Source organism: Neolamprologus brichardi, chromosome 1 (genome assembly GCF_056152115.1).
Source record: "Neolamprologus brichardi isolate AB-2024 chromosome 1, ASM5615211v1, whole genome shotgun sequence".
Lineage (NCBI taxonomy): Eukaryota > Metazoa > Chordata > Actinopteri > Cichliformes > Cichlidae > Neolamprologus > Neolamprologus brichardi.
The window spans coordinates 42,881,722-42,904,684 of record NC_142104.1 but is presented as its reverse complement, the minus strand read 5'-3'; the positions used below and the strand labels follow the sequence as shown (position 1 = coordinate 42,904,684).

The 22,963-nt window shown below is 38.7% G+C and overlaps 2 protein-coding genes across 2 annotated transcripts in view; one reads left to right on the top strand and one right to left on the bottom strand.

Annotated features, from left to right (window-relative positions):
- Positions 1–4,895, bottom strand: part of LOC102798111 (uncharacterized) — a 275,012-nt gene extending 270,117 nt beyond the window's left edge. Inside the window, exon 1 of the mRNA XM_087842715.1 lies at positions 4,790–4,895. The gene's annotated coding sequence lies outside the window, so the exon portion shown is untranslated. The remainder of the gene's footprint in view (positions 1–4,789) is intronic.
- A 2,425-nt stretch (positions 4,896–7,320) lies between these two features.
- The window catches only part of dis3l (DIS3 like exosome 3'-5' exoribonuclease), a 40,446-nt gene continuing 24,803 nt past the window's right edge, over positions 7,321–22,963 (top strand). The window contains exons 1-5 of the mRNA XM_087842680.1: positions 7,321–7,568; positions 11,693–11,843; positions 15,382–15,510; positions 17,962–18,097; positions 20,651–20,818. Coding sequence (XP_087698806.1) covers positions 7,439–7,568; positions 11,693–11,843; positions 15,382–15,510; positions 17,962–18,097; positions 20,651–20,818 — 714 coding nt within the window. The 5' untranslated portion in view covers positions 7,321–7,438. The remainder of the gene's footprint in view (positions 7,569–11,692; positions 11,844–15,381; positions 15,511–17,961; positions 18,098–20,650; positions 20,819–22,963) is intronic.

Genomic DNA, 22,963 nt, shown 5'->3' with positions numbered 1-22,963 from the left:
GCATGGCTGATGTTTTGCCGTTGCCTCATCCTGAGAGAACAGAGCTCAAACTCTTAGACAAATCTCTCCATAATTCATAGCTTCCCCCTACACCCACCTTTTACAACCAGTTATTCTAATACCATATATAACACGACTCGCTGTTACATTTTGCTGCATCTTTTTTCTAATAACCAGCATAAGAAGCTCAGGCCTCAAGAGCTGGAACTCCAATATGACATGTCCTTGAGAAACAACAGCTAGCGTTCTCCCATTTATCAGCACTGATTACATGTATTGATCTGACAGAATATGTAGGATTCCCTGGAGAAAGGGGTCAGCAAACTGGAAAATCAGCTGCTGCTGCTGCAGCACAGTATCACGGTCTGTCCACAGTAAGATGGAGAGATCACATCAGATGCCAACCACCAGCAGCTCTTAGGTGAAAGTCAGCATTTAACAGCCTCCTGCTGCCAAATTTATTACCTAGTAAATACACAACAGTAATTCAGGGACATGGCAGCATCCCACCAATGATCTCGCTGATTTATCTGGTCATACTAATAATGTTAGTATACAAAATAAAGTGACAGGAAGCTGGTTTTCTGCTGGCATGAAAGAAAAGGACAACACTGCCTAGTTTTTGAATTTGACACTCGGACTTTCTTCCTGCCCAAACCGTTTATCTTTTTCAAACATTGCTTGACGTCCTGGATGATGTAAATGTATTTCCTCCCTTTCTCAAAATGAGCATGAATATAAAAAGCATTTTGTGCCAAAATAGGAATGGAAATGGAAAGTCTGGTTTAATGTGCCAGTAGACTGACAAACAGGACTTTCAACACGATGCACATACATCATTGAACTTTAGGGACAAGAAAGAAAATCTTGCACTCGTCCAGAGGAACAGCACACGGCTTCCTCTGCTGTATACTCTGTACCAAATCAGGTATTTAATGGCTGTGATTGTGATTGCAGGGCGCAGCGGACTATTTGGTTTGTATGCACGGGAGGATATCTGGCCTACAGGAACTATTTTCTCCTGGCGACACACTTCAGTACCCTCAACAGCCTGTTATTCTTTAAACACTGGAATTATGTTTACCATTTATGGACTAAATCACAAGTGCAGCCGTGCTGAGGGACTATTAGGATGCAGCCTATGGAGCAGTCAAAGTGTTGTTTGATATGAGCTGAAGAACAGATTCTCAATCAGTGACTCCTTAATACAGCCGAAGCTGTTGTTCTGTGTTCTTTTGTCATCTCCTGGATGAGTTGTCAATCACAGAGTAGTCATGGTAGACCAGCAACTCCTGGAAAGGTTCCCACTGCTCCAAGATTTCTAAATGCCTGGATGATGGCTCTCATCATCGTCAGTGACTTTCTTTCTTAGTCGAGTCTTTAGATTGTAGCATGAGATGCTTTTAGCAACCTTTTAGGCGACTTCACTTTGTCAGACAGGTTTTAAGTGATTTCTTGATTCAGCTGGTCTGCCAATAATCGGGTGAAAGTGACCTCAGCGTTCCAAAACTTACTTCCAATACTTTTTCACATAAGATCAGGTAGGTTTGGATAGTTTTTTTTTTCCTTAATAAATTAAAACACAATTCAGAATCTGCACTTTATTTTTTACTTGGGTTATCTTTGTTTAGTAATAACATTTCTTTGATGTTGTGAAACATTTAGGTATGACAAATATTTTAAAAATGCCAAAAGAGATGAGGAAGGGGGAAATACTTGTTCATAGTACAGTAAATAAAACTGTAATGCTTCGGCTCGACTTAAAACAGGCTTGGTTTTGAACCGTCTCTTCCAAAGTATTTATACTCAGGCAGAAAAGCAGAATGCTAATCCAGTTGTTGAACATGGTTTTGGTATGATTTGAGAAAAGCTATAAAATAATCTAAAGTTCATCACATTATTTGAAATTTAGAATAATCTTTAATCTAAACAGAAAAAATTAGATGTTTTGTAAAATCACATCAGAGTTCATATATGATGACTGCATTAGATAGATGATAGATAGATAGTAGGGGTGGGGAAAATGGATACTGTGTAGTATGGTGATATTTTGTTTGCTAATAATGTATGGATACAGGGACAGCAGAAATCGATATTTTGTTACAAAAAGGTTTTTGTGCTCTGACTTCAGAGCATGTTGATCCTTTTTCTGAGCAAGAATCCTGACATTCCTTCACTGTCCAAATGTGTTTAACTTGTTTTTTGGCAGCAATAAACATGACAGTTTACTTATTTTAATTTAAGACATGTTTTATTTGAATTAAGTTTAAAACTTTTTTATTTAATGTAAAATTATATTTTGTTTTAATTTACTTTCAAATTCTTCAGTTGCTGAAGGGGCTGCATAGTTTTCATAAACTGCATAGTTCAGAATAGCTATAATTGTACCAGATGGTTGATTCAGTTAAGTTGGACTAGACTGTAATACAAACCGTTCAGTTTGTCAACAATCAAACTGAAATGAGAGAAAGACTGAGTGTGAGACTTTGATATTAGAGAAAATGAATATTGATAAAGTTTACCTTTATGTACAGAATCTGAATATCGCAAAATATTTTTTTTTAAAAATCGCAATAATATCGTATCGTGGGATGTATGGTGATTCCCACCTCTAATAGATAGATAGAATAATTTTAATTCAAACATGTAAATATAACTGAAATAATAAAAGAAAAGAAAAACTTCAAAACATCAAGTTTTCATGAAAATATCTATATCTACACAAGGTTGGTGCTCGAAGAGGATTGGGATGAAGTTGACACTTTTTCTATTCCCCCTTTTTTCACATTCCATTATTTACAAGTCAATATTCAGAATTTGGAAACTGAAATCAGAGGGTTGGAAATCCGTATGTACTGTTACTACACAGCTGCAAGTATAGTTAATGTGGAAAAATGTGTTACTGCCAAGTTAAAAGATATCATCATACAATGTAAAGCGCCTTCAGGCAGCTGTTGTGATTTGGCACTGAAACTGAATTCAAGTGAAGTGAATTGATTTCTGCTTGATGAGCAACAAAAAGGAATTATTTATTTTTGTTTGAGGGAGGGGGAACTTGATAAATGAATTTTGTCAAGCTTTGCACTGGAAAAATGTCTTCCATGAAAAGAAAAACAAGACCTCGGGGCTTTTTTTCATTTGTGTGTTTTATTTGAATCTAACAGAAATCATGAGATTTTTTTATCATTGTTTATTTAAAGTGCACTTTTTCTCTTGACCATGTGGATTGACGGGTGTTTGATATAATAAGAAGGCTGTTTTCTCTTTGCTCATATATTTTTCTTATATTCATTTTTTTATCTTAAATTTTTGTTATTTCTTTTTAAATTCAGCGTTGCGTGAATTGATCACTTAAATGGCAAATTTCAGAACATTATCTAACCCGAAGACAACTGGGACCACATCTGCACATCACACTGCTCTCTTCTTTCAGTCAAACATTGATGCAACTCACCAGCCATGTGCTCCTGACACTGAGATCTATTCCTAAGTGAGACTGCAGCCACCTGACATCGCTCTGTTTACTTTGTTTTTCTCAGATAAATGCATTTTGGATTTCTTACAACCTCATCATCTTGCCAAAGGAGTGCCAGTAGTGCAGCCCTGACCTGCACATGGTTCTGAGAACTTATGGTCTTGAACTGTCGATGCCACCCACACAGCCTCATCTTAAAAAGTAAAACTCATTTAATTAAAGTAAGAGCCCGGGAGTCGTCAAAAGCTGCATTACTATTATTGCAAGGGCATGTTTGTGACAAATGCCAACCGTGACATATTGCATAGCACTACAGCTGCGCAATAAATGTTAACAACTTGAAAGGAGAACACAAAACAGAAATTGAAAAGCGTCTCTCTTAGAACTTGCATGTTCTTTGTGAGGCTCTAAATTGACATATATATATATATCTACTGACTTTGAACTTGACATCGTCACCGAATGCAAATATTCTATTTCTTTCAACCAGTGGATGTAACGTTCAAAGACACGCAACCTCCGCACACACAATGGAAAGCCTCGTGGACCACCTCCAGGTTTACGTGTCTTGCTCAAGATCGCCATCTAGCGCTGCAAGCTCGTTAAACTGTGCGTGCTTTCACTCCTCAGGCGGATTCGGTGGATATACAACAACAGCAATAATCATTCTGTTGCCCAATTAACATCCCAATTAATGCAACACGGACTGCTGAGGACTGTCTCAGTGCACAGTCACACCCTTTTAACACCAACAGGAGCTGACTGCAATGGTTTAGTAATTGATCAACCAGCTGCTTAATTTGTGAACTACATCCACATGTAAAAGAGTCGACTGTGTGTCTGTTGGTGTGAAGTTTAGCCGTGGCGCTTGTAAACTGAACAGAAAAGCGGGGAGATGAACAAAGAGCCAACATGTGGTAAACAGGGCCAAACCGTACAGGGACGGGACAGCAGGACCGCTCAAAAATGAGTTATTAAACTAACTTTTGGGGGAAGCCAGCCTCATATTATCGCCAGAAAGACAACAGTTATTAAATCATTAAATCGCAAGAAATAGCAAGAGGTTATTGTGCTTATATGGTTCAAAATTTGGTTCAAAAGTGCTCATGTAGCACATATATATATATATATATATACATATATATATATATGGAGAGAGAGAGAGAGACAGAGAGAGAGAGAGAGAGAGAGATTATTAATATTAGCAAATATCATTACAAGCTGCTTCCTGCTGAATAGTGATTTTTCGATATCCCCCTTAAACGAATAACTGTGCGTGTAGAAAAACACGATAAAATCATTTTTAGTGCTTACCTTTAGCGGGGATGCGTCATTTTAAAACAGACTTTTTCAAACGATGCCGGTCCATGAACTCGAGTTAAGTCCTCAGCATCGGTGTCGGAGCACTTCTCAACTTGAGCGCAGAGTCTGTGCTGGTGCTCTGCTGCAGCGCCTCTTCACAGCACAGACAAAGAGCAGCGGACGCAGCGAGAGCAATGCCCCATTTCGCCTGCTACTTTGCATTGCTTAACAACCACTTCCTCCGCTCTTTAACAACACACCTTGGATCAACTTCAAATATTCCTTTTGAGCTGCAACAGCCTCCTGCATCTTCCTGCACTCCAGGAAGACTTTAAACCTGTCAAAATTATTATAACGTCTATAGTTATCTAAATGTTTACTATTAGCTGATAATAACAAGTGCTTCTAGCATAAAGTAGCAATAAAACAGCATGAAAACACCTTGTTACAAATAGAAGTTTAAGGTATTTCCCTTCTTTTTTGTGATCAGTGTCAGGGTCATTACTCCAAAAAGTAAAGTAAAGTAAAAAATGTACCTGACCTCTACCCACTTTGCTTCCAGCAACGCCCCAGGTCAAACCAGGGTCTGGTAGAAAGCCCGAGTCTACTAATGCCTGGCCTATTACTGGTACACAGTAGTCTCTGCCAGACCACTTGAGGGTGTCCCACTTCTATTGCCCAGTAATCCCAGAAAACACATGCTGACTGCCTACACCTTGAACACACATGGTCTGGTGCTTCTGTTGCCCCCCAGCGTCTGCAGAAGACAAGGGATGAAGGGATTAGCAGATAAACAACTCAGAGAAAAGGAGCATCTTACCAACAGTAAAATGTCGCTACATCTGTCACTACAACCATCTTCCTCTGCTTGTCCACCACTACTATGTTCGGTTGGTTTGTCCGTCGGTATCTGGAAGGGGCCTGTCCTTCCATGATGGTTCCTTGTCTTGCTCCTCTTCTTTCTTGGGTTTCTGCTGCCTGAGGTATTCGCTAAGCACGCAGTGAGTTGTGACTATCTTCCTGATGTACTCGTGGATGTTTGTTGTCTCATATGGAGCGTGGTTCTCACACTCACTAATCAGCCGCCTTCCTTCTGTTTAGCGTACAGCCTCGGGGGGAAACCCTCCATGCATGGTGGCTTCTATCGCCTCCTTTGGCCTGCTTATTATCCCAGCAGGGCAAAGGTGTTGATATCCTGGATCTTGTTATTACCATTCAGGTGACTCGGCAGGACTATGCCAGTTCACACCTGGCATACAGCTTGATGTCATGCATGTAGAGGAAATGACCACTGCTCTATTCTCCACGGAGAAAGAGCATTTCCTTGGTGATGGTGACTTTGCTATTGGAGTTAGCCTCTACTGTTGTTTGCCACAGCCCCATTGAGTTCCTAATGAAGGCTCTTAGGGTCCCGCTGATCTTGTATAGTTCTAGGCATTCCAGGATTCATGTGTGGGGCATTGAGTCATAGGCTTTCTTGTGGTCAATCCAGTAAACAGAATGGTTAGTCTGGTCTTACTGTCTTGGGTGACTGCTCTGTCTACCGAGAGCTGGTGTTTCGCTCCTCTGGTGTTTCTGGCCAGTCGTTGGCTGCTGCACCCATTCTGGGTATTTTACTGTCTATGCATTTACTCTTGGCTTGTAGTTTGGTATCAAAATGCCAAGACTGCAACACCAAAAACACTCAGCTCCCTTTTTCAGTTTGGAACCTCACTATAGTGAAAAGTGAAGCCAGTGATGCTTTTGTATATCATGGTTCTATTAATTAAGTATAAAACAGGCAATTGTGACTGACAGTCTCAGTCATGCATGCAGTGTCGTCATATTTGAAATCCACCATGTGTCATATGTTAAATTCAAAAAAATAAAACCATACAAACAAAAAGTCCCTCAAACTCTCTTCTACAGACTCATGGGTGACATGACCATGTCACGGCTGCTATGTTCATCTTTAATACACATTCTGTCTCTCTCATATGTTATAAGAACTTTTCTTTTACTTTGGTCGTACATTTAAATGACACAGAGATTAAAGTAGCACCAAAATTGTAACACTTACTGTTTTAGCACTAAAACACTAAAACTGTGCAATATAAATGAAGCCTTAGGTAAACATCTGTAGTATTCCTTGATGCTTTGATATTAATGTAGTTTTGTTTACATTTGTGGAAATCGTAAGGTTTACTATAATTACTTTTACGGTAGTGTTGTAGTATAGTTGTGTCAGGAAGGGCACTGGGCGCAAAACTGCCAAATGAAAACATACAGACAAGGGAGCAGCTCAGATTAGATTTGACTCTAACTGCCAACATGAAGATGAATTAAAGGCTTTAACGTTGCTTCATTTGGATAAACGGTAATGCAGCTTGGGAGCGTTAAGAGTTGATATAAGTGTTGGCTCTTATATCGCTGATCCGAGTCAGTACCGAGGTCATCAAAAAGACGAATCCCCATTACTGGCCTGAGTGAGCGTCCGACAGCACCTGAACGCAGCAAGACGCGGTACTGCTTGGGCGTCATGACGTCAGCAGTCGTGCCTTTCCTTCCGTGTTTCACGGAACTTTGCCGTGAATGTTTACAACCGTGTCTTCCCGCGTCTTGGCTGAACAGCAAGTTAGCGAGCGCCGGCAGCTGCATGTGGCTCGTTAGTGAGTGTGGACGATGATTAAAACGGAGAGAGTGCTGCATTTGAAAAGCTGCGTGGGGCGGAAGCTCCGAGTGGTCCGGGAACACTATCTGAGAGAGCGGGTCCCCTGCTGCAGCTCGCTGTGTCAGGCCGACTGTGTGAATGGTAAAATCAGCAAAAACTGCTCTTTGTTTACTGCTGTAGAAGAATCTAACGTTGCTGTTAACGCAATGCTGGCAGGTAGTGGTTTGGGGCTGTACGCAATCAAATGAGGAAAATAACGTAATTTTTATTATATTATATTTTGCTTCACTGTAACATGAATCGTGAAATAGCAACGTGCATACAGTATGACCCAAAGCTAGAATTACCTCGTATGACAGTTAAATGGCAAATCCCACCTGTGCACAGATAAGAGGAGAACGTGCACCAGCCTGACTGTGTGTAGGTCAGATATAAAACCAAAACTTTGGTGTGGGCAGAACAATGTTATGGGATATTGCTCACTGTGAGGAAGAAACTCTTTAGAGGCAGTCAGGATGCACTCAAAGATTCCTTTCCTGGTTTTGTAAAATGTTGGTAAAATGCAGCAAATGAAAACATCCAAGAATATACGTTTAGTGAATCAGTGTTTATTGGTTAAAAAATACATTTGAAGGGATGAAAAACAAAAAACATGTTTTTGTTTTCCCTAAATGTACTCGCACTAGTTAATTTTAGCTCAGTGTAAGAATCGTTATTGATCTGTGCTTTATGGTTATTAGGGGTGGGGGAAAATGGATACTGTGTAGCATGGTGATATTTTGTTTGCTAATAATGTATGGATACAGGGACAGCAGAAATCGATATTTTGTTACAAAAAGGTTTTTGTGCTCTGACTTCAGAGCATGTTGATCCTTTTTCTGAGCAAGAATCCTGACATTCCTTCACTGTCCAAATGTTTTTAACTTGTTTTTGGCAGCAATAAACATGACAGTTTACTTATTTTAATTTAAGACATGTTTTATTTTAATTAAGTTTAAAACTTTTTTATTTAATGTAAAATTATATTTTGTTTTAATTTACTTTCAAATTCTTCAGTTGCTGAAGGGGCTGCATAGTTTTCATAAACTGCATAGTTCAGAATAGCTATAATTGTACCAGATGGTTGATTCAGTTAAGTTGGACTAGACTGTAATACAAACCGTTCAGTTTGTCAACAATCAAACTGAAATGAGAGAAAGACTGAGTGTGAGACTTTGATATTAGAGAAAATGAATATTGATAAAGTTTACCTTTATGTACAGAATCTGAATATCGCAAAATATTTTTAAAAATTGCAATAATATCGTATCGTGCGTTAAGTATTGTGATAATATCGTATCGTGGGATGTATGGTGATTCCCACCTCTATTGGTTATGACAGTTTCTTCTTTCACTGCTCTCAGTCTTAATATAAGTGCACATCTTCATATGCATGTAATGCATGGAGTGGGGCTGATAAGAGGCAGGTGAACTGGTGTAATATTAATCAAGTTGACATGACCAACAGCACTGTCGTAAGTTCAATAAAGTGTTCATAGTAGTTGTTAAACCAAATATATTTAATAAGAACATGCAAGTGAGAGAGTAAAGCCAACAGGTTTGTAGAGCTTCTTCGTGACGTCCACTCACTCGACCAGTTTGTTAGAAGCATTCTAGGGGGTGGCTGTAGCTCAGGAGGTAGAGCAGGTCACCTACTGATCGGAAGGTTGGAGGTTCGATCCCAGGCTCCTCCAGTCTGCATGCCAAGTATCCTTGGGCAAGATACTAACCCCAAGTTGCTCTCCGATGCATCCATCGGAGTATGAATGTGTGTGAATGTAGTTAGAAAAAGCACTAAGTATAGATAAAGTGCTTGTGAGAATGGGTGTGATTGGGTGAATGTGGCATGTTGTATAGAGCGCTTTGAGTACTCCGGGAGAGTAGAAAAGCGCTATATAAGAATCAGTCCATTTACCATTTATATAAGAATCAGTCCATTCAAAGAAAAGCTTTGGGCATAGCAGGTGTAAAATGCCTGCAGGCTGCCAGCTCTTTAGCTGTTGCTTTCCTTCATGCTATGATCAGCTGGTGATCTGCTGCTGACAGTAGGGATGTAAACGCAGAACAGTGTAGAGCTGGATCGATTAGAGCGTCGTCACCAATACCCTGTTTTGTTTTCTGAGTCTGGACTGCATTGATATGTGATCCAAACACTGGATTGGTTCATCTGTAGTAAAGAACAATCACTTAAGCTTGCACATTTGTGCTGCTGTTTAGTGTTTGAGATGAGAATGATCAGCACTTTTATCAAATATCAATACGAGTTTAAAAGGTTTTTTTTTCTGTGTATGTTGACTTCATCTTAATACAGATCCTCCTTGTGTTTGTAGGTTATACAGTTATACAGCGCCCTGAAAACATTGTGAGCAACACCTCATGTCTTTGCATTTTGCTTGGAAAATAGAAAATAGGTGCAACAATTTATTGAAATATGTGAAAACCTAAAAAGAAATCCATTGTATAAGACGTACCAGGTTTATGTTTATATCAAGTTTCAGGCTAATAGTGCTGCAGATATCAGCCCGTTGGTGAAAAAACACTATTTTATGAATGTCAGACTGTATTATCTTTGGCATTTTTCATAGATCCAGCTAAAGAAATTGGAAAAAGATACAATTTAATTATTTATTTTTGCTGTGTTATAATGTCTAGATATAACCCTGGTTCATCCCTCGAATTAGGTGTTTTTTTTATGAATGATTCATAGGTTAGGCTTAACAAATTAAAACTAAATGAAAATGTTTGGTATAGGGCTGCCACGATTAGTCGACTAGTCACGATTACGTCGACTATCAAAATCGTCGACGACTGATTTAATAGTCGACGCGTCGTTTGAAGCTTTGTAAGATCCCAAAGGACGCAGGAATAAGTAGTAGGATTTAAGAGTGTAATAACGGACTGAAACAGAAGATGGCAGCACTGCATGTACAAGGATGCCAGCTGCCGTTAAACCCCGAAGAAGAAGAAGAAGCTGTGTCCCAGAATTCATAGCGCAGCCCAGCTCAGTTTCCAACAATGGCGGCAGCTAGTTAGTTTTAATATTACTCTTATTATTCTTTCTGGGTCACAAAATAAACGTTTAATATATTTTCAGGCGAGAATGTAGCTGTGTAAACCTCAAATATCTGCTCAGTTTATCAAGACACCACATATTTTCAAAAGTGCTCCGACGTTTTCGACGTCCGTTAGCCACTAGCTCGATAGCTAGCCGGGGGCTAGGCTCACTAGAGCCGTGAGAACACCGGACTCCCGGCAAATCGTTTTCAAACCCACTGTCTTTCGCTACTCAGGTTAAATATATATAAGTCACTTAGATAACTTAAAAATGTTATTGTTTGGCTTTTTTCAGTATTTTATTTGTTCCTGAGTAAATCGGTTTGGCTGAGATTAAAGTTATAGTTTTTACACAGCTGAATAAACATCAAGCAGACAGCTGATTATCAGAAGTGTGAGATGCTCAAGAATATACTCCGGTGTCCTGTTATATTTTAGATAGCAAGGAGTTTATTAAACTTCACCGAAACAATCTGCAAATTTCATTAAAATTTAATAAACTATCATCTTGTCTTTATTTTTAGTTAGCACATACCTTACACACTTAAAGCTGTAAGCTAATGATAGTTATATAAGAGCAGATGCTGCTGGTGCAATAAGCTGTACGTTTTATGTCCAATGGACGCATGATCTGATTAGTCGACTAATCGGTGACTAGTCGACTATCAAAATAATCGTTTGTGGCAGCCCTAGTTTGGTATAATAACTGTGAATGAAAAACCATCAAGTGTCTAAAGAAAGACTTTTAGAAAGCCTGGAAAACTGCTGTGAGGCAGCTCACTGTTAATATGATGGCTCATAATCAAGATAGTCTGCATTATAATAACTGGTACTGAAATATATCAAAGTAACAATAAATTTTAGTTTTTGCCATATAATATGCTGAAGAACATCTGGTGTGCAAATAAAGTAAAAACAAGTATTTTAAAGAGTGACGTGTAAACACAATAAACTCTTTATATGGGACATTTTGGAAAATATTTAAATGCATTTCTCTGGATGTGCATCGATTCCTGTCATCTGTGCAACGTTTAGTAGGAAACAAGCAAATGTAAAAGAAGGATGCTTTTAAGTGTCTTTTAGCACAGTTGATAAAATTTCCAATAGGAAATCAAGCAAATAAAAGCTGTAGAAACAAGAATGTATCGCTGAACATTGATTTTCCCAAACAGATGGAAAACTGCTGCCCGGAGATTTGACCCACTATGTGGTGCCTGATGCTGCTGTCGTGGTCGACTACCTGGAGATCTTGGAGTTCAGAGAGCTGCAGGGCATCGTCTTCACCCAGACTGCTTGCCAGGCTCTACAGAGCAAGAATCGCAGGTACAATTGTTTGTTTTTTTTGGGTAAAAACGTTTACTGGGAAGCAAACAGGCCAGTACTGATGTTCTTTTTTTGTTATTTGTGGCTTTGTTACATGGAAACTGTTTTAGTTCTTCATCATATAGGTTTTGAACAGTCAGCTCATGTAATGTTGAAGAAACACATTGACCACTGAAATCAGTAAATGCTGATCCATCCATCCTGGGTTTGTGTCAGCCAGTCCGTCACAGGACTAACACGACCATTCGCTCTTGCATTTCTGCATTCACACCTGTGGGCAATTCAGTGTTTCCAATTAACCTATCACCACTAACTGCATGTCTTAAAATGCAGTTAGTGGTGATGTCATTAAAATGAATGCAACTTGTCTGCGTTGTTATTAGGGCTGGGTATCGTCACTGATTTCTAGAATCGATTCAATCCACGATTCGATTTAATTCGATTCAATTCGATTTGAATCTGGGAAATTTTGACAGTCAGAAATATTATAATTCAGATCAGTACATTTACATATTTTTGTATCTATAAAAAGGAAGCTGACACACGCAAGTCTTTATCAAAGGTGTGAACATCACAGCAGATGTCTTTGTGTCAAAATAGATGAAGATAAAACAGAAAAACATGAAGGTGATTTTCCTGTTCTGGGATTTTATAAAAATATTCTGCAGTACATCAAAAACAAAAGAAAACCATTAATCAACACATGAACATTACCTCTGAAGTTACAGAGGTTTTATTAGAGACACAGCTGAGCGTTTTGAATTTTGCATAATTTTAAAAAGTTTAAATTTGTTCAGTATTGAACGGCAGAAATTAGGTTTTCTTTTTGTAAGTAAGTAAAAGGAAAATAAAAAACAGCGGCCGACAGCGAATAATGAAGAAAACAGATTTTTAGACGGGAAACTGTTCTTGAAGTACAGAGAGAGAGAGAGAGAGAGAGAGAGAGAGAGAGGGAGCTGTGCATCGTGGTCGAAGCAAAACAGTAAAAGTCAGAGTGAATTCATGACGATGTTTATGTGAAGCTAGTTTGGATCTTCTTTTGCTGCTGGTTTGGTCAATATTGTTTGGAGAGATAAAACTAACAGCTTTAGAATCAGCGCATAAAGGGCGTGAACACAAAGCCCGACCCGCCCACAGATCAGAATCAGCGAGCTGTCGGCTTTCAGCCCCGACCGTGAGAAAGGCCACATCTCACTGATTCTGATCCGCGGGTTGTGCTGTGTGTTTAAGTCTTTGTGCAGAATCCGTGTTCCTGCTCTCATTTACTGTCTTAGCTGTTTGGTGGTTGTTGAAATTTTGTGAGATTTCACCAGAGATTCTGGCATTTTGGGCAAAATAAATTTATATTAAAAAATCGATTCAGGATTTTAATGAATCGATTTCACGTTATCCAAGCCAGAATCGATTTTAATCGATAGATCGATTATAAAAACCCAACCCTAGTTGTTAACTATCCCCAAACACGGCGCCTGCTTCCTGAAATGCTCAGAGTAGCTCATCTGGAACCAGTAACCTCAAAGTCTTTTAAACGACTTTCCTCCCCATTCTGATGCTCTTTTTGATTTTCTGTTTGAAATGTTGAGTTGCATTCATAATCGAGCTGTTAGCTGTGTGCCCAGCTTAAGCTAGCTACACATGTTTGTAGACATTGACCAGGGGTCAGCCTCATTATATCCGAGCTCTGCTGACGAAGCTGAAAGAGACGCAGCCTGTGACTTGAAATATGTGTCCAGCATAAACATGCAGGAGAGCTTTGGACAAACTTGATGAGCACTGTAAATAAGAAGTCCCACGTGAACTCGGGTTTCAGTCCAGTTTATTTCTGATTTGTGCTCACACAGCCATTTTAGAGTGTTCCATCATTAATGTGATGAGGCTTCACTTTGATAGTGTTGACATCTGGTGAAACATACAGAGTTGTCATACTGAATCACTACTTACTGTTTTCCATTGACTTTAACGTGCACAGCAAAGAGGAAAAAGCTTCATCGTGGACTCTCTTTGCAGAATTGCTGAATTCATCATCTGTATTAACTCAACTAGTGATCGGGGCATTTGCAGGCCTTTATTTCTTATTTCATCTGTTTGATCAGGACAAGTGTTCATTTTTAGTGTAAAACAGCTGCTACATGTACTCTGAAATGTGCCACGTTAAACTTAGTGCAGTATAGTGTTAACCAGTGTTGGTCAAGTTACTTGAAAATAGTAACCAGTAACTAATTACTGATTACTTCCCCCAAAAAGTAATCCAGTTACTTTACTGATTACTTATTTTCAAAAGTAATTAATTACTTAGTTACTTAGTTACTTTTTAAAAACACGATTTACAACCTGAATAGGTGATAAAGTGATAGATCTTTCAGCCCAATTCTACTTTTTCTGCATAATCATCATACAAAATGTAATCAAATGGAAAAGTCTCTTTTTAAAACTTGTTTTATTAGTTTTAATCTTTTAACTTTATGCATCAAACAAAAATTTAATTATCTGCAACATTCTCTGACTGGAAGAAATTAGTTTAACATTTAAACCTATTTTCTGCACATTCCAGCACATAAAATAAAATATTTTTTGTGTGTTTACACTCAGTCTTTCAAATAGATGCAAGTAAAACACAGCAGAAAATAAATAAAGTCAAAGACTAGCGGTCCTGTTGCTCTATTTTCACCTGTAAAGCAGGAGTGGGGTAGGCGGAGGGTTACCCTGGTGCAGGTGTGCCGCGGTCAGTGGAAGAATCCGCGAGTTTCTCTGTGAGTTTCCCATTACGTCGTAGCTACTCGGTGCTTGTTTGGAAGTTTAGGGGTTTTTCGCTGTAAAAAGAAGTTTTCTTCCCACGCACAACGGACACTAATGTTTTTGTCACTTTTTATGAATCAAACTCAAAGTAAGGTCAGTACTTCCACGCTTTAAACGCTGCACGCTCATACTCTCTCTGCACTCGATATATGATCCATTGTTGATCTGCACACAGCTGTTGTCACGAACGTCGCACTCGCTTACGTCACTGTCATGAGACATTCTCGCAAAAATCACGGTTTTAGTAACGCAGCAACGCAGCGTTCCTACGGGAAAGTAACGGTAATCTAATTACTGTTTTTGCAATAGTAATCCCTTACTTAAGTAAAAAGTAATCAGATTATATGCCCATCTCTGGTGTTAACACATACTCAACATGTTTCAGAAAAAAGCAATCTGCTGTTTTAGTTCACCAACTGGGCTTTTATTGTGAAACTCAAAGGATAACAAAGCCAGGTGGCATCCTCTTTCTATAATTTCAGATCAGGATCTTCTGTTTAGGTCTAATGCATATTATCTGACAGACAAGTCTTTGTTTTATTTTGATTTTTACAAAAAAGAGTGAATTAAAAAAATGAGTCTGTGCCAAAATGAACAAAGGAACATAAATTATGTTAGGAAAAGTCAACATACGTATCTTTGGTCTATTTTTTCTCCCTCATGCTTCAGGGTCATAGGCTTTCTTGAGTGTAATTTATGATTTTATTGAATGTACTTGTTTTTGTAATGTGCGTTTGTGCAGATATTACAAGCGGCTGCAAACCCTTGTCAAAGACCCTCGACACGACTGCGTGCTGTTTGCCAATGAATTTCAGAAGTACTCTTACTGTCCACGAGAGAAGGGCGAGAGCCAGGAAAAATGGCAGACCAGGTCAGTGCTCATTATTCACCACACTCACTGAAGTGTTCACATTAGCTTGTGCTGTGCTACAGTCAAGATGCTGCAGCACATGTAGCATAGAAATACAGTCTATAGAGTCTTTTCCTTTTTCCTCTTTGTCATGTTTTTTCTTGTACTTATACTTCTTTGACTTGTTTTTCTGGGTCAAAGTGTGACGTTATTACGAGATTATGCTAATTAAACATATTCAGTTCTTCAGTAAAGCAGAAATACTTACACCATGGGAAGTCCCCAATATTGCCTATTGCAGCGTAACTAAGGGAGGATTCAGGGTCACTCAATCCAGCCATGACTAGAGCTGCGAAATAACTTTTTCTCGATAGAAAAGTTAAACTATTGCGATAGACCTCACTGCTCTTGTCCTCTTAAAAAAAAAAGAAAAGAAGAACAGCCAATCCAAATTAACAAGCCGAACCAATCACAGCCGCAGCGTCACGTCAGGTGACTTGTTACGTACAGCACAAGTGCCAAGCCGCACATGGGTATTTGTTTGGGAAGCAGCCAGCCGCCGTGCCACCCAGTAATGGAGGAAATGAGTGCGCCGACTAGAGAAAAATCAACCGAGAGCGTGAGCGAAGGTTACCGAAGAGAAAACAGATGATGGTTCCAACGCCGGAGAGATTGTCGAACGGAAGAGCCACAGAAGTTACGTAGTGTGAAGGTATTTCAGCTATTTCAAGTCTGACAAAAAACAGAGTAGCGCGCTCTGTAAATGTGCCGAAAGCAAGTCTGGAAATCCAATAAAGCGGTGCATGCTCAATCTCTGACTGGAAGCGCTAATTCGTCATTCGACTTTTGTCAGACTAAAGTAACTGTTAAACTGTTTGAAAAGCTCAGCTGTACAACAAGGAGAGATTGAGAATTTCCTTTTAGTTCTCAGTTTATTTGATATTGACAAAAGTTAGTCAATTTTGTTCTTCTGTAAAACAAACTAAGATTCATTTTTAGAATTAATATTTTGTTTCTAAGTGGAATTGATAATTTAGTAGTTTCGTTTGTTCTGTTTTGAAACTTAAACGCTTTAGCGGCTGCCTTTTGTGTAGTTTGCAATATTTGCCTTTATTTATCTGAAAAAGTCTCACGTTCCTTAAGTACATCTACCCTGTTGAACTTATTATGGGAAATAAATATTTAAATCAAAACAAGCTGCTGATTATTTCACATTTTACTTGTGAGCAACGGCACATTTAAATCTTACAAATATAGTTATTTGGCTGATATCGTGATATATATCGTTATCGCCTGAAATGAAAAAAACATATCGTGATATGAAAAAATCTCATATCGCCCAGCTCTAGTTCTGACTATGAATTAAAAAGGAAAGTTTGAATCCTAATCTTAATAGTCGAGAGGGCGTCAGTCTCCAAATAGGAAGCTGGTTCTACAAAAAAGGGCTTGAAGGCTGATGCTCTGCCTCCCATTCTACTTTTGTAAACCCCACAAATAAGCCCGCAGTCTGAGAGTAAAGTGGGTTTGATTATTCAAAACTTTTCTGTGTAAGAAGAGGAATTTTAAATTAAATTCTGGATTTAACAGGGAAGCCAGTATGGGAGAAATATGTCCTTTTGTTCTAGGACTGGATTAACTGAAGGTTTTTCAAATGATGCTTGTAGGACATCCTGATAATCATCCAATCACACAACATGTCTGTACCTGCTGACTACTTCTGCTCAGCAACTCTTGAAAGGAAATTGTGTTTCTAAAAATGTTAAGTTGCCGTCTCTGGGTTTAAAAAATATGTTGTGAAAGTGACATAAATGTGTTCACATGTGTGCAAAATTCATCTGGGAGATTTAATTTAAGTTTAAAATTTAAACATTAAACTTTAACTTTCTTTCAAATTGTGCAACAGGCCAGCGGTGCAGATGCATGTGGCACTTGGAGCGCACGTACTGGCTACGATGTCAATCGAGCATTCATGGTGTTTTGTCCCAGTAGGGGTTCAATGGGTAAAGGGGTCATTTTAACATTTTCAAACATGTTTTTCCTCCACTTCAGGTAGAAAACAAGTGCAGGAAATCAGGAGGACTTGTGAATGGCAGCTTAAAAGTGATTAATATTTATAGCAGTTTAATAGAGAAAAGCACCAAAATGATTTAATGAGTGTTTTTAATAACAGAGACTTTGTTGTAATGTTAATCATGATCTGACAAACTTTTATGTTGTGCCAAGAAATGAAACTAGAAGTGCAGTGTGTTCTCATGAAATGTGTTTATTCAATTATTTATTTTTTATATTCTTTCTGTGGAAGCACCGTTTGAATTACAGGTAGTGTGAAATGATAACTTCCACCTACAAAACAGCAAAAACTTAGCGGGAGATGTTAAAGATTATTGCTTTAGCAGTTTGCTTTCATGTATCTTATGCTAAACTTGTGAGTTCATTTAATGTGTGTGTGTGTGTGTGTGTGTGTGTGTGTAGGTGTGTGTACTCAGCTGCAGTGTGGTACTACAACCACCTGGCAGGAATGATGAATATAGTGATGATCACTGAGGATCCCGAGGCCGTGGCTCAGCTCAGCTGCCTGACGTCTGGAGTGTACGTCATCTCCGTCCAGGTATGTGAAATGCCTTTATAATACCATCTACTCTATATCGCTTCTTATATGTAGCCACCTTACAGGGATTTATCATCATGCATTTAGAGAAACACATGGTTTGAACACCTAAAACTGAAAGTCAGCTCTTTGTGTTACATTGTAAAGTCGTTGTGTTGGAGCCTTTATGATGGAACAATTGGTTGGTCTGTATTGTTTCAATAATCTTGAGTGGGACTATTGTAGCATATAGCAGGCGTGGGCTTTTGAAACACATTTTTGGCAACAGTATTAGAACAGTCTCACTTAGAAGTGAAATTGGTGGTTGTTGTCAAACTTTCAGTCATTACACACGATTTCTTGGTTAAGTGACAAAATGTAAATATATGTGGCATTTAGTCTGTTTACATATAGAGAGCTGCACTTTGCTTTTCAATTCATGTCAGCCTAGCAAGCATGCTGTGGTTGTATAAAACACAGTGACAACGAGTCAGAAAACTATTAAACTAATATGTAAATGAGAATTTCGTCACAGCCTTGTTTGTAATTGCACTGATTGATCGGAGCTCTGTCAGGAAAACAACACTTACACTTTTTACCTATTTGTCGATACACTGGTATCGCCATTTAAAATGGTCAATAAATGACAGTTAAAGTAAAGAAGAGAGGTTAGAAACAGCCTTTAGCCATGTTATGGCTGTTGATATTATATGTTTGGCTTCACAGGTACTCTGCTTCTTCCCTCTTGGCAACGTGTTTGGAACGCCGCAAACACGAGTCGGTCAGAGAGAAAAATCATTGCTCAATAAGGACTGATATCAAGTCTGATGTTTATTTAAAGAAAAAAGAGAAAAGAGCAGTACATGCTAGTAGCCGTGAAATTAATATTACATCACTTTCTATTGTGATACATTTTTGATACATTTTTGATACATTTTTGATACATTGCTGCCAGATTTGTATATTTTTATCCAAACATAGGCTACGTCCACACGTACCCGGGTATTTTTGAAAACACAGATTTTTCTATGCGTTTGCACCTTTCGTCCACACGTAAACGGCGTTTTTGGTCACTGAAAACTGAGATTTTTAAAAACTCCGGCCAGGGTGGAGATTTTCGAAAACTCAGTTTTTGCATTTACGTGTGGACGAGAAAAACGGAGAAAACGCAGCGTCAAAGGTGTGCGCCTTTTTTGACGTCACACTGTGCGCCACGTTATTGTTTCGGTGAAATGAATTTCTACAATACTGTTACTGTTACTTGTCTCTGCAGTGTTTACATGCTTACATATACACACACAGTTACTGTCCCTCCACACATACGACTCGGTTCTGCTTCTATGCACCATCTTTGTTTACTATCTCCCGCCGAGGCTTCTAGACTTCTGATTGGCCAACATTTCTACAGGTTAGGAATATAGCGCCACCTGCTGCTTTGGCATGGACCTAGCAGCGTTTTCCTTCATTTCTGCGTTTACGTGTGGACGGATTATTTTTTAAAACGGAAACGGAAAAACTCCGTTTTCAAAAATACCCGTGTACGTGTGGACGTAGCCTTACAAATCCTCCAAATCTCTGCCACTTTGACTTGCCACACTGCAAAGTACTTCAGGATTCCTTCATGAATCGTTGCTCTGTGAGATTAACTGAATGGGTGCTGTGGCTAACATGTACTTATAAAAGTGTAGCTATCTACTCTCCATAACACATTCTGTGTGGACTACACACAAACATCCATGCTGTCTGACCAGACACACCACGCAGCTTATTTCCCACTTGCATTAAAAAAAATAATGTAGTTATAATGATCACATACGAATGGACACTGCTGTAATTACAAAATGTAAGATATTGGCTGAACATGATGTTAGATAATAGAATAATAGAATGTCTGAATTTCTCTCATTTATTTGTCTTTAGTTCTGCCAACTCAGTCTTTTTATATAATGTAACATAATTTTTATACTTAATACTGTACATAGGCTGTAATAATTATTGTATACCTTGTATTTTAAGTTTACATTCACTCATCATGAGCATGGCTGTCATGGTAACATGGTCCTTCTGATGTTTCTGTAAACCAATCTCTGTGCAGCGCACGATTTTAATAAGTTAAAAAAAAGAATTCATTTCTGATTTTCTGTACAGTCCACATCCTCGCACGATTCTGGGGAGATATTGGATCAATTTTCAACCAGAATTGGTAGAATTCATTTAAATTGGTTGGTTTCCTAAAACGGTCGTGGCGTTTAAGCACGGTCCAAAGATGAACTACAGGGTTGTTGCTTTGGGAAGCCCGTTCCAAAAACTCGCTTTATTCATTCTGAAACCAGTTCTTATATCTATTTAACTATTATTGTAATACTAATACTGAGGACGCCTAACTGTATCAAAAGCTTTAACCATCTGGCTGTTGGTTTGAGGTGAATTTGAGAGATTTTACTCTATTTCTTGAACCTGATAAGGTTAAGTGGAAGAGGATCCAAAACTTAGGCCCTTGAAGGGATTTTACTGGAACTAAGAAGGCCAACTGAAGTAATTAATTTCTTGACCTGTGTGTTTTTCCTTTGCCAGGATTATTTGCAAAGCTTCTGGTCAGATCTGCAGGCAGCCCATGAACTGTTTAGCTCCATTTCTCAGGCACAACAAGAGACAGAGGGTGACGATGGGGAGAAAGAGTTTCCCGAACATCTTCCCGCTGAAGTCCTGGAGGCTGGTATAAAGTCTGAACGTTACATTCAGGTAAAAATTTACCAACCTGTTGTTGGGTCTAATGCTTAAACCCCGCTGACTCAGCGCTTTCTGTCTTTTACTTGCTGCAAGAGGAGAAGCTCTTCATCTCCAGCCTTCTCTCAAAGCCCTTTTATTAACTTCAGTGGTTACACAAGCATCAACATTAATCAGACAGATAAGAAACTCACATGTGAACGTGTGTGTATGTGTATGTGTGTGTCTCTGTGAGCATGTGATGTGATCAGCAATATGTGTGTGTGTCTGTGTAGAAAACAGAGGTGAGCATTCATACTAAAGATCTAATCATCTTGTGCAATGACAAACATATTGATCCACAATTCTCTAACTCCTGTTTTAAGTATACCGGATATCTCTTTAAAACACGAGTTTAAAACAGCAGCAGGAACAAAGTTTAAATATTTTAGTAGCTTTAAGTCTGTTCATTTTTCAGAGAAACTGCAGGTACCTTTAATACATATACTAATCTATACTAACGAAATACACTGAGTGTGCTGAGGAGTATTTGAGGGGCTGATGAATAAAGAAAATGAGATGAAGAGCAGGACTGTTATTGAATGAAGAAGATATGAACTGTCTCTAATTTTTCTTGTAGTTTAATTTTAAAGGAGAGAGACAGAAAAAAACATTATTATTAAAAAAAAAGTCATAAAGGGATTGGCAAGTTATTTTCAGTGAGTCCCCAAGCAAAACATGGCTTAGTATTTGGGGTAGAGACCTTTGTTGCCAAGCACAGTGGTAAGACTTCTTGGTATCAAGTGGAGTAGTATGTTACCAGTGGGGTTCTTGAAGGCTGCAGTCCAAACTGCCTTCGGACCATCCATGGTCCGAAGGCACTTACTTTTCTTATGTTAAGAAAAGTAATGAGCAATGTGCAATACATAACTTTTTCAGGTAACGACTCCAACATTGGTGAAGAGGTTGTAATTAGGCTGCCACGATTAGTCGACTAGTTACGATTAATAGTCGACGACTGATTTAATAGTCGACGACTGATTTAATAGTCGACGCGTCGTTTGAAGCTTTGTAAGATCACAAAAGCCGCAGGAATAAGTAGTAGGATTTAAGAGTGTAATAACGGACTGAAACAGAAGATGGCAGCACTGCATGTACAAGGATGCCAGCTGCCGTTAAACCCCGAAGAAGAAGAAGAAGCTGTGTCCCAGAATTCATAGCGCGGCCCAGCTCAGTTTCCAACAATGGCGGCAGCTAGTTAGTTTTAATATTACTCTTATTATTCTTTCTGGGTCACAAAATAAACATTTAACATATTTTCAGGCGAGAATGTAGCTGTGTAAACCTCAAATATCTGCTCAGTTTATCAAGACACCACATATTTTCAAAAGCGCTCCGACGTTTTCGGAGACGTCTGTTACCCACTAGCTCGATAGCTAGCCGGGGGCTAGGCTCACTAGAGCCGTGAGAACACCGGACTCCCGGTGTTGTGCCAAAAAGTGATTGTCTGCCAAAAAGTGATTTCCGGTATTTGCCAAAAACTGATTGCTTGTATTTAAACTGCTATAAGTAAGTTGTTGGGCTATAATATGTGAAACATATGTCAAATGCATCCCTTGTGGATGACATAAAGTCATCTTGAGCCACAAACAACATTCGTGTAACAAGGTAGAAGCCGCAATCAGTTTTTGCCAGCGACTTTTATATAACCTTTATTTATGCAGTTTAAAAAAAAATCTCATTAACATTAAAAATGTCTTTTGTAAGAGTAAGTTGGCCAAGAGGACAGAAGAAATGGCAGCAAATATTACAATAGTTCTGTAAAATATTTTAAGTGGGGATAAAGGACCGGATTGGTTATAATGTAAGTACAATAACACAGAGTTGTAAAGATACTTGAAAAACGGATAATTTTTAAATACTCTATGTAACCCCTTTGTAAACCCTGTTCACCGAAGTCTATTTACGAACATACGTAAAGATATTACACATAAAAAATACACAGAAACATTAGAAATCAGTTTTTGGCAGACAATCACTTTTTGGCACAACACCGGCAAATCGTTTTCAAACCCACCGCTGTCTTTCGCTACTCAGGTTAAACATGATATATAAGTCACTTAGTTAACTTAAAAATGTTATTGTTTGGCTTTTTTTTAGTATTTTATTTGTTCCTGAGTA